This window comes from Engraulis encrasicolus, chromosome 16 (assembly GCF_034702125.1).
Source record: "Engraulis encrasicolus isolate BLACKSEA-1 chromosome 16, IST_EnEncr_1.0, whole genome shotgun sequence".
Lineage (NCBI taxonomy): Eukaryota > Metazoa > Chordata > Actinopteri > Clupeiformes > Engraulidae > Engraulis > Engraulis encrasicolus.
The window spans coordinates 7,982,537-7,995,332 of record NC_085872.1 but is presented as its reverse complement, the minus strand read 5'-3'; the positions used below and the strand labels follow the sequence as shown (position 1 = coordinate 7,995,332).

General features: G+C 46.7%; 1 protein-coding gene across 1 annotated transcript in view; it reads right to left on the bottom strand.

Moving 5' to 3' along the window:
- Positions 1–11,516, bottom strand: part of rem2 (RAS (RAD and GEM)-like GTP binding 2) — a 26,813-nt gene extending 15,297 nt beyond the window's left edge. The window contains exons 1-4 of the mRNA XM_063220151.1: positions 11,505–11,516; positions 9,566–9,908; positions 9,436–9,438; positions 6,697–6,770 (exon numbers count right to left, since the gene is read on the bottom strand). Coding sequence (XP_063076221.1) covers positions 6,697–6,770; positions 9,436–9,438; positions 9,566–9,908; positions 11,505–11,516 — 432 coding nt within the window. The remainder of the gene's footprint in view (positions 1–6,696; positions 6,771–9,435; positions 9,439–9,565; positions 9,909–11,504) is intronic.
- Positions 11,517–12,796: the final 1,280 nt, after the last annotated feature.

Sequence of the window (12,796 nt, the reverse complement as noted above, 5' to 3'; positions counted from 1 at the left end):
GCCAGCAATGTATCCGGCCTACACGCAGTAGCAGCAACAGCCACCACCACTACCGCTTGTGGAAATATAAAACAGGTCAAGGACAAGTTGTGGAGAGGCGGACTGGCCCACTTAGGTAGTTAAACAAGGCTGGAGAGGAAAGGAAGGTCCAGGTAGACCTCATCTATATGCGGATAGAGACACGCCTCACTCCTCGGCATAATTCTACTACCGCGGTCACCCCTGCAACAGTCTGGTCAAGGGCTTTCTGTTGCGACTGAGTGCTTAACCCGTTAAGACACGCCGTAATAAATTTGCTGTTACCAGAATGGCAATGACCAAGTCATAGTGCATTACTAAAGGCCCTGCGCTAGCCTATTTCATAGTATTGTAGTACTATGGTAGTTAACTTTCCAATGACAATTACAGCGTGCCACTGGGGGTACGGCGTGCATTAAGGGGCTACACGATGGACTACAATCCCCTTCTACCATGTGACGGGAGAGTTCAGACAATGAAAGTTCAAATGGATTTTGGGTTCCATAGAATACAAAGTGGAATTTTAAAAAACAATTCTTTTTATGGAATGTACCAAAACGCACTTCTGCTAGCGTAACAAAGGTTAACAGGCTCCATTTCAGCACACAAGGCTCCAGATTTACTATTCAGTTAAATGGTCTCATGTAATACTATTTAAAGTCTGCCAAGTCACAGAGACAAACGGAGATTTTGTTGCAGGCAAGCATCTTTGTACAGCTCAGGCTCTAAGGCTGTACTGCAGCAAGGGAAGGGAAAATAATGAGAGAGAGAGAGAGAGAGAGAGAGAGAGAGAGAGAGAGAGAGAGAGAGAGAGCGAGAGAGAGAGAGAGCGAGAGAGAGAGAGAGAGAGAGAGAGAGAGAGAGCGAGAGAGAGAGAGCTCACAGGTTAGAGAGAGGGATAACTCAGGTGGCTTTAGGATGGGGTCTATGGCTCTGGCGTAGGCCACAGCTGGGCTGTCCAGGCCCTGGAGGAGATGCCAGGTCTACTGCTGCTCTCCGTCCAGCAAGCTGCCACCACCTATACAGCTCACTTTCAAAACTACACACTGCACACCATACCACTACATACCCCTCGTCTTGTCTTCAAATTCTGTTATCAGCCGTGGTCCTCGGGTCGTGTACGACCAGTGTTTTATAAGGACGGAATAAACACTAAAAACAATGATATACCATCACATTTTAATTGAATCTCTTAGATGCCTTGTGAGGCTTTTTGTGGAAATAACATTTAAAAACTACAACGGTTCAGTGGCGACCCAAAGACAAGAGAAGGGATACACATTTACAAACCAACGCTTATCCTCCTCACCAAAGGCACACACCACACCACACCACATATCCTCCTCCTCACACTAAACATCACACCATTGCACAAGCTGCCATCACTTAAAGAGCTCACTTCAAAAGCAACACACTGCACACCATCCCGAACCACACATTCCCTCTTACCTAAGACACGACACACAGCGCCACATCACACATCTCCCCTCAGCTAACACACATGACACCACACCTATCAGCCTATTACACACTACACTAACTCAAACCTACATCTAGGCTTGCAACGGGGTGGAAAATTCCCAAAACATTTCTACATGCAGTTTGCCATCAATCCCCCTCCGATTACAACCTCCCTCACTGCACTCTTTCCCTCACCTCAGAAGACAGTTCACACCCACACTAACACCCCTCACCTGTCCCCTCTAGACAGTGACCACTAGTGAGAAGAAAGAAAGAAAGAAAGAAAGAAAGAAAGAAAGAAAGAAAGAAAGAAAGAAAGAAAGAAAGAAAGAAAGAAAGAAAGAAACAAAGAAAGAAACAAACAAACAAACAAACAAACAAACAAACAAACAAACAAACAACGAAAAAGAAGTGAAAGCAAAAGAAAGAAAGGTGAATTAAGGAGAAAGGTGTATACTAGTACAGATGGAGACGAGGGGGAAGGAGAGGGGGCATTCTAAATGCCAAAAACGTGGCAAAGCAATTGTCTGCTGCTATTTTTAAGGAGCGATATAACTTATTAAACCATTATTGCCATCACTGTCAAAAAGCTCTCTCGGGGCCTACCAAGACAGCACTGACTTGAGTTTGTGTGTGTGTGTGTGTGTGTGTGTGTGTGTGTGTGTGTGTGTGTGTGTGTGTGTGTGTGTGTGTGTGTGTGTGTGTGTGTGTGTGTGTGTGTGTGTGTGTGTGTGTGTGTGTGTGTGTGTGTGTGTGCGTGCGCGTGCGTGCGTGTGTGTGTGTGTCTGCATGTGCGTGTGTGTTCAATCAACACAGATGAGCAAAGCGGGTGCGTATGTTCATGTTGTGTGTGTGTGTACACGCGTGTGTGCGTGTCTGTGTATGTATGTTTATATGTGCAAGAGAGGAAGTGTGTGCGGGCACTCGTGTCCGTTTGTACAGTCCGTTTGTGAGTCTGTGGAGATGTGTGTCCTCTGCCATACTTTACCACGTGATGTATGTATGTGTGTGTGTGTGTGTGTGTGTGTGTGTGTGTGTGTGTGTGTGTGTGTGTGTGTGTGTGTGTGTGTGTGTGTGTGTGTGTGTGTGTGTGTGTGTGTGTGTGTGTGTGTGTGTGTGTGTGAGTCCTTTTCCCGCATGGGGGAAGTGGATGTGAGTGATCTGTAGGCATATGCAAGGTGACCAGCAAGGTGACCTGGATAGCTACAGCACTGGCTCTGAGACAAGCCTGTCCCTCATCTACACCAATGGCATTCACCGCACTGCTATTCTGGGACCACACAATGATGATCAGTGCAATGTACTGTTCGTGTTTATTGTACTCTAGGGCAGTTATGGGTAAGCGGTTAGGGCGTCAGACTTGTAGCCCAAAGGTTGCCGGTTCGACTTCCGACCCACCAGGTTGGTGGGGGGAGTAATTAACCAGTGCTCTCCCCCATCCCCCTCCATGACTGAGGTACCCTGAGCATGGTGCTGCTCATGGTACCCCCGCACTGCTCTCTTTTGGGCGCAATTATGGGCTGGCCACTTGCATGGCTGAGGCATAAATGCAACTTCGTTGTGTGCAGTGTTCACTTGTGTGCTGTGGAGTGCTGTGTCACATTGACAATGGGAGTTGGAGCTTCCCAGTTGGGCTTTTGCTTTCATTACGCTGTTGAATCTGAGTAACAACTGCTTAGCTTGTCTTGTGTGCATTAACAAGTTGGCAGCCCAGGGCTGTGTTGTTGTGGTGGTTATTCTGGGTTAGCTACTCTGTGTTGGGACTGTAGGCTGTGCAGTGATGAGAGCATGTTCCACTGACTATAAGCTTTTGCACACTTCATTGCTGTCCGTTTCAGCTGTCCAGTATAGTGCACTGCACATCACTGCAGTGCAGCCCTATCCTGCCTTATACTGTGCTGTGCTGCACTGTGCTGGCCCATGCAGTAGAATGCTGAGTGTTCTTCTGATACACCATGTTCTGATACGCTACTACACTCCTAACTATAATACCCTGCTTAGCATAATAGACTGCCTTGTTTTCAATATTCACACATTATACACAGGGTTCTAAACTAACACAGGGCTCTTATTTTTTCATCACCATCCAAATGGCTAATATATTTTTATCAAAGTGTCTAGTAAATTGGTCTTTTCTACCAGCCAAACTCAAATTTCACCAGCATTTTGGACCGTTGACGGGTGTTAATTTAAAGCCCTGGCTACATATGCACCGTGTGGCGGAAAGCAACTCACTTCAGTGCAGACAGTATAAGTGGGACATACTGGACACATAGGTCAGTACACATAGGGGCACATACGGTAGACTGGACACATAGGCCAGTACACATAGGGGCACATACGGTAGACTGGACACATAGGCCGCTGGCGTGTGTTGTGTTCTGCACTCTGCCCTACAAAGGCAAAGGGCAGTAATTACAAATTGAGTTTAGACAGAAAATGGTCTTAGCCCCTTAAAGCACGCCGTACCTCGAATGGCACGGCACGCTGTCATAATTGTTGAAAAGTTAACTAACATAGTACTACAATACTATGACATAACACTGGGCCTTAGTAATGCACTACGACTTGGTCATTACCATTCTGGTAACAGCAAATGTATAACGCCGTGCCTTAACAGGTTAATTCCACCTCCTTTATCTTGTGACAAAGCCTTATGGTCCAAATGTGTCCTGTTTGAGAGATGTTGCTATTTCAGATCTGCAGTAACTACAATATACAACCTAATACCAAGGGTTAAAGGCATTTATCTCAGTTTCAATGTCACCGCACTTTGCCTTGCCTTTGTAGGGCAGTATTGTCCTGACTGAATCAGGGCTCGTCAGTATGTAGCAGGTGATGTACGGCCGTGTCTGCAGCTGCCTCCAGTGTGATAACAAGGTGGCAGAATGCATTTGGTGTGTGTGTGGTGGGCTGCGTTGTGGTGTGGTCTCCCACAATTTGTAGCAGTGCGCAATTAGGGTTCACTGTTCGGTCGCCGCTGCCTTGTGTACAGTCTAACATCAGCCGTAACAACCAGAGACAACTTTTCACTGCAGCACAAAGTACGGCCAGTGTTGGTGTATGGGTGTGTTTTCAAGCTGGGGGGGATGATGGACTCCGAGCCTCAAAGAGTTGCACAACTCAGCTTGATTTGACGTTGACACCGCGGGTTTTCAGAGAGCCAGAGAACATCACACACACACACACACACACACACACACACACACACACACACACACACACACACACACACACACACACACACACACACACACACACACACACACACACACACACACACACACACACACACACACACACATACAGGAGTCTGCATGATTTCTTCAACGCAGGAAGAAAATAACTGTATTCACTCAGGGTGCTTCTCTTTGTAAACAAACAAGTCAACAAGCAAACAAACAGCCAACACTGGACTCCGCTGCACTGAATACAAACAAAATGGGAAGCCCACCTTGCTGCACCACAAGAGCAGGCTCCATGGGTCGGCACACGACTGAGATCACAGACTCGGACGAGCACAGCCCTCCTCTCATGGCTCCGCTCGGCTCGACTCGCCCGTCGTCATGGTAACCACACGGAAGGCATTTAGGTGAGGAGGGGTGACGAGTGTGAAGAGTCTGTGTGTATGTGTGTGTGTGTGTGTGTGTGTGTGTGAGTGCATTTGTGTGTGTGTGTGTGTGTGTGTGTGTGTGTGTGTGTGTGTGTGTGTGTGTGCGTGCGTGTGTGCGTGCGTGCGTGCGTGCGTGTGTGTGTGCACATGTGTGCGTGCGTGCGTGCGTGCGTGCATGCGTACATGTGTGCGTACATGTGTATGTATGTGTGTGTGTGTGTGTGTGTGTGTGTGTGCATGTGAAGGTATGACTCTTTGGCCCAGTTACTTAGGTCAGGGGTGAGGTGATGTAACCTCTAGAAAATGGGTGGGGCCTGGATTGCATCCATCATTTGACCCCGTTACCAGGGGTCGCTTGGCAACCGCTTCCCGGGTCCACCCATCCACTTTAATACCATCATCCACAACAATCCGAGCAACAATGTCAACAGCACACTGACCCATGCCAGTCAAAGCCACTTGGATTTTACAAATCCCAGCTGGCCCTTGCCCTGAGAATATGGTGCATTGGGGGAAGGGAATGGGCAGAGAAAGGCTAACAATAGCACAACACACACTGATACACACTTTTACACAAACCCATACACACACACAAACACACACACACACACACACAAAACACCCCTGCACATGTGACAGAAACAAAATGGCACCTACTTCTCTGGAGGACCATGACGAAGAAAAACAAAACAAGGAAATGGGAAGAGGAAGAAACACAGAGCAGGAAAACGAGAGGTCTAAGGGCATGGCACAGAGTGAAAAATGACAGACGAAAAAAAGTAAAAGAAGACATAGAGGCAAAGGAAAATCTGAAGAAAAAAAACAGAACGTGATAGTAGGGATGAACGCATGGGGCAGAAACAGAAAGAATAATATAAAGGGAGGCGGGCCTTATGCTCTGACCTAAATGAAGCGGTCCCTGAGCTAGACATGGCACCGCTTAAATAATTCAGCTGCATACAGTACAGCGGATACTTGGAGAACAGCAGACGAGGGAGAAGCAGGACTGTCTTTTGGATGCTCACGACGTCAGTTGGGCACTCGAGCATTCAGCCCCATCAAAATCACACATTTGGTTGTTTGCCGCCTTTGTCTTTTTGTTTATTTTTAATTTCAAGGTAAATATCAGCAAGAGCATTGGCTTTTCGTTTTCTTTACCAAGCTGTCAGAGTTTTTGGCACACCACATTTATGCCCAAACAATCTGGTGAATTAAAAACAGAAGGTCAGACAAAGTTTTTTTTCCCCCAACAGGCACAACTCTCTCATCCTCAGTCACTTCACTTCATTTCCATTTCCCAACAGAATTGTCTGTCTGTCCTGCCTTTGTGTGTCTCTCTTGTCTGTTTGCTGTCTGTCTCATTCTGCAAACACAAACACAAACAGACACACACAGATGCAAACAGAATCCGCTCTGCTAATTTGAACGGCAGGCTGATTTTTCATTTGGATTTTGCAGAAAAGGTCTTCAGAGAGAGGGGGATGGGAGGGAGGGAGGGAGGGAGGGAGGGAGTGAGGGAGTGAGGGGAAGGTGGTTTGGGTTTGAAGCAAAGAGACGGATAGCTTGACGCTGAGGCGGCCAAACAAGCTCTGTGTGACACTCACCTGCTTCCAGTTGTCATAAATTAGGATGGTGCTGTCCTCGTCGTCCACTGTCACACGCCGCTGATAGCCCTCGCCTGCAAGACAAGGCCAAGATGTCAGCCATCAGGGGAGGGGGTGGAGGCGGAGACGCTCAATCAAAACAATGGCTGACACACACACTGTATACACAGATACACATGCTCTCTGTCTGTCTCTGTCTCTGTCTCTGTGTCTGTGTCTGTGTCTGTGTCTGTGTCTGTGTCTCTGTCTCTGTCTCTGTCTCTGTCTCTGTCTCTCTCTCTCTCTCTGTCTCTCTCTCTCTCTCTCTCTCTCTCTCTCTCTCACACACACACACACACACACACACACACACACACACACACACACACACACACACACACACACACACACACACACACACACACACACACACACACACACACACACACACACACAGACTGCACTATGTATCTATTGTAAATACAGTCATACAGTCTCATTTCTTGTGCATTTCTCTTTTTCACTTATTAACAGCTAAAAAATCATGTCAAACATTTTTATCTGCTATCTTTTATGCACAGATCTGCATTGCATGTACTTAGAGAGAGAGAGAGAGAGAGAGAGAGAGAGAGAGAGAGAGAGAGAGAGAGAGAGAGAGAGAGAGAGCAACAAACATAGAAAATTATTGTCCAAATACAGATTAAGTGACCACACACTTTAAATTGAAAAAGGCAGACACAGTCAAACTTGGCTCGCAAGGGAAGATCGTGTATGTAAACACTGCAACACTGAACTAATAGAAAACGAGGCCCATTTTATTTTATAATGCCAAAAAGGTTATAAGAATGTCTTACTTCCCAAAATTTGAACATGCCTGTCCCGGGTTTTTTAAAAATGAAAACAAACTAAAATTCCTCCTGGGTGAGATTCATGTATGTACCACACTATCGGTACAATATATTCAAGCCTGTCATTTTGAAAGGGAAACCGCCATTCAAGGTCAACTAATAAGCTCCCTGGAATTATCTTTCTTTCTCCCTTGTTCTATAAGGTTGTTTGATCTTTTTTTAATTATTATTTTTTTCCTTTTTATTATTATTGGATGTCAGCTTTGGCAACACCTGTGATTTGAGTAATGTCAATAAAGCTACCTTTGAATTTGAATTTGAATTTGAATTTGAATTTGAATTTGATAGAGAGAGAGAGAGAGAGAGAGAGAGAGAGAGAGAGAGAGAGAGAGAGAGAGAGAGAGAGAGAGAGAGAGAGAGAGACTGTGCCCCTTCTGTCTGTCCCGTCCGTCCGTCGGACATAAGCTTCCAGACATTACCACACCTGGCTAAATGCCCCGAAGTGGCTCTATCGCCCAAGCCCTCTGGAGCTCCAGGCAGGGTCAGGAAAGCTCTGATGAGGTGCTTATGGAAAGTAGCATCACAGCTCCTGAAGCAGCAACCCTCTACAGGCAATATATTTCTCTCTCTCTCTCTCTCTCTCTCTCTCTCTCTCTCTCTCTCTCTCTCTCTCTCTCTCTCTCTCTCTCTCTCTCTCTCTCTCTCTCTCGCTCTCTTCCTCTCTCTATTTCTCTGTATGTCTGTCTCTTTCTATCACTTCCTCTCTCTCTAACTCTCTATTTCTCTCTATCTGTCTCTCTTCCTATCTCGTCCTCTCTCCCAGTCTTTCTCTCTCGCTCCATCTCTCTTTCTCTTCATGAGCCTCACTGTCGCTCCATTTCCCTGTCGCTCCCTCTCTGTCTACCAGCCTCTATCTCTCCCTCTTCCTCTCTCCATCTCTCTCTATTTCTCTGTATATCTGTCTCTCTTTCTATATCTTTCACTTTCCCAGTCTCTGTCTCCCCATCTCTCTTTCTCTTCATGAGTCTGTCTCTGTCTCTGCATTTCTCTTTCTCTAGCAGTCTCTTTCTCTCTCTCTCTCTCTCTGTCTCTCTCTCTCTCCCACTCTCTCTCTCTTTCTCTCTCTCTCTCTCTCTCTGTCTCTCTCTCTCCCACTCTGTCTCTTCCTCCCTGTCTGGTTTGCTCACTCTCATCAGTGTGGAATTGCTTTGATAAGGGACACAAGCTATTAAACTTGTCCCTGGTGGAGGAAGGGGAAGAGGGGCGAGAGGGGAGACAGATGGGAAGGAGGGGTGTGTGTGTGTATGTGTGTGTCTGTGTCTGTGTGTGGATGCCAGAAAGTCTGTTTGTGTGTGTGCGCGTGCGTGCGTACGTGCGTGCGTGCATGCGTGCGTGCGTGATGGTAGACTAGAGAGAGGATGAAGCCAAAGAGGGTGGGGAAGCTATCTTTCACTTCACTTCACTTCACTTCAAACCACATGTCTAAAGTCGGGAAAGAAGGAACAATCTGACATCCCTGACAACCAGCAACATAATCAGGAACCTGTATCTGTAGGGCTCGGGAGGATGCAGAACAATACATAAAAAAAAAAAATAAGTGCAAAAAAACACAGGCTTGAAACTAAGGGCCAGTCCAAAGTATACACATCTTCACAAGTGCAACGTACATGTACTGTATGTTTGGGTGGCTTACTTGTGGTCATTATTATTATGTGTGTGCATATGTGTGTGTGTGTGTGTGTGTGTGTGTGTGTGTGTGTGTGTGTGTGTGTGTGTGTGTGTGTGTGTGTTGTGTGTGTGTGCGTGTGTGTGTGCGTGTGCGTGTGTGTGTGTGTGTGTGTGTGTGTGTGTGTGTGTGTGTGTGTGTGTGTGTGTGTGTGCGTCTAATACTATGTGTTTATTATTAGATTACTAGCTTTTTTTAACTTTCCATCAGTTATATTTGTATGAGCTAATTAACAGGGTGTGTATTACTAGTAGTTATTTATGTATTATGTATTCATTTATTATAGTTAGTTTATTAGCTGTTTGTAAACATTTACCGCAGGAGGTCTCCGAGTCCAGGGAGAGGGATCGGTCCGACTGCCCAGCCAGCAGCAATGCCAGTGAGGACTTGCCCACGCCGTTCTGGCCCAGCAGCACGATGCGCAGGGGCCCGTGGTAGCGCTCCGCAGCAGGCGGCGCCGGCACTGGCAGTAACGGTGACGCCGGGGGCCCTTCCCGGGCCTTGCTGACACTGACCAGCGGCGCCGCTGGCTCGTCCAGGCCCGGCGGCCAGTCATAGTCCTCGGACACGGCCTCCTCCCGCCTCAGCTGGTGCTTGATTGGCAGAGGGGTGCTTCCTCGACGCAGGGGGGGCGCGGCGGAGAGAGTCAAGCCGTAACCCTGATGATGGGGGGGTAGGGTGGGAGGGGGTTGGAGTTGGGGTGGGGGGGCAGGAAATAGAGATTAATTCACCAGGCCGCTGGGCGCGCAGGCGGGTGGGCAGGCAGGCAGGCGGCAGCCACTGGGGAGCAATGGCAGGAGTGCCTCGGCGGGACACTATATTTACTCAAGGTTGACCAGCAGCAACAAGCTGTCAATGAAAACTCAATTAGAAACGGTTGCGCTGCAGTGCACTCCGTGCGTAAATGTCGGACTGACTCTGTATTAATACTGCATTAGCCAGGGAGATGTAGTGTGGGGATGGGAGGGGGACACGCTGGTCCTTGGTATACTTATGGGATTTCTACAGTACTGTACATCAGAAAAAAGAAATTAGGTCAAACTAGATACTCATAGCTCACAATCTGTCAGAAATAAACTTGCACACAACAACACACGCACATACACACAAGACACACAATCTCTCTCTCTCTCTCTCTCTCTCTCTCTCTCTCTCTCTCTCTCTCTCTCTCTCTCTCTCTCTCTCTCTCTCTCTCTCTCTCTCTCTCTCTCTCCATCCATCACATACACAGACACAGGCAGATACACACACAAACACACACATGCATACACATATCCAAAAATACACAATCCTGACAGCAAGACAGGTCAAATCAGTATTGTACTAGGCTGCCCCAAGGCTCCTGTCCAGTTAAGGAAAGCACAATTCTCTCCATCACTCTTCTCTCTCTCTCTCTCTCTCTCTATCTCTCTCTCTCTCTCTGTATGTGTTTTTCTCTTTAGCATGTTTACAGCAACAGGGGATGCGGAAGACCGACATTAATATTAACACAGCAATTAATCCCAAGGCAGCGCTGCAGGACACAACAGCAGGTATTAGGAGATGGCTGCCTCAGTTCAGCGGTATCTAGTGCTAGACCATCAGCAGCGTGGCGCACAGACACAGACCACCAATTACAGTAATTGAAAGAAGCTGATTAATTAATCATGGCCTCTATTGTCAATAGGATGGTGGAGAGTGGGGGGGAGAGAGAGGAAGAGAGAGAGGGAGGGAGGAGACGCCAGAATAGACTGCCTCTTTATGCAGCCACACTTTGCATCTATAGCAAGCCACTACTACATTGTCCACTGCTTTCACACTGGCTGAAGATGATATTTCATTTACACAGTGAAACTCTATTGAGTATAAAAATATTCTATACGCAGCAAACAATAAAGACTACAGTACCAAATACTATAGTATACCATCACTACCATTTACTTGAAGAAAAAAAATAGTACCACAACGCGCGCACGCACGCACGCACACACACAAACACACACACACACCAACACACGTGCTACGTAAATTTAGACGTCTATGTTTTGTCTGTCTTCGCCACACCAGGGAAAGACTCACGGAGGAGAACCACCATACTGTAAACAAAGTCCTGTAGCCTACACGTTTCAAGCCGGCACATCGGGATGCTCTCGTAGAGGAAAGAGGGTGTGTACCCCAGCTCGCGAAGGGTGGATACATATATAGGTCGCTATTCAAGAGGAAACGCGGGGAGGTAGGGAAGAGAAGAGCAGGTTCATGTATAGCTCGCACCTTACCTGGTCTGACATCGTTCTCAATTTTCATGTATTCTCACAGAGAAAGTCCTTGGCTATGGTGAGCACGAGCCATGACATGTCACAGTGGTGCCAGACGCTCGCCGATGCAGTCCACCATCAACGTGGCCATTTACGATATAAAACTGGGAAAAAAAGAAACAAATGAATGAAAAACCGTCACACTGTACAACACATCCTCGTTTACGCACGATACGCTGTGGGGGTTCAGCCACAAAGCTGAAATGAGCCACACCTGAGAGTCCTGTCCAGTTAGGAGAGTGGATACTGTGTAGACACCAGAGCGCTCAGCCCGCCTCCCGTTCCCTCAGACCCTCCTCCGCCGAGGAAGGAATACCTGAACCCTCTCTCTCTCTCTCTCTCTCTCTCTCTCTCTCTCTCTCTCTCTCTCTCTCTCTCTCTCTCTCTACTACGTACTATGACTGTATGTATTCACAGCTTGCTCATGGCATCATGTTATTTGGTTGCTTCAGCCCAGTGAGTCACGCTTGCCAGAGAGAAGCGCACTCCGTATGATCGCATTCTTCTATTAATAAGAGAGTCGCGTGTCAAATTCTGCAGCAAAACCTCGGAGCCAGGGTCAAACTTGGGGCATCCGGGAATTACAATGTTTGGAAAATATATAAATTAATAAGCACACGTAGACACATTATCCATGCGATTAAGAGGACATGCACGAGGCGGGGGTATCTGTTGTTGTTGGTCTCACTCTGATAGGGATGAAAAGTTCACCACCATCCTCCCTGTTATCCTGTCACTCATGGGTGCCACTAGGGGGGGAAGTGTTATAGATTCTAAGGGACCAAGCACTGACAGCACTGACAGGGGCCCTTAAGGGGGCCCAACATTTATGGTGGCACCGCTGCTGACACGCATCATGATAATGGTGATATGTGAAGGGATTGCCATAAAGACATCATCTGTTCTGTATAGCTAAAGCGGTCATTTATTGAATGCAAAATACAAATTTCCAATTATTATTATTATTATTATTATTATTATTATTAGTAGTAGTAGTAGTAGTAGTAGTAGTAGTAGTATTAATAATAATAATAATAATAATAATAATAATAATAATAATAATAATAATAATAATATCTTGGTCATATAATATCAGATGATCTCTGTGATGATCGTGATATATACCGGCAACAGCGTAAACTGTATGCTCAAGCTAATATGCTACTTCGCAAATTTAGCATGTGTTCTTTTAATGTCAAGTGCTCCTTGTTTAGAGCCTTCTGCACACCCATGTACACTGCCCATTTATGGTG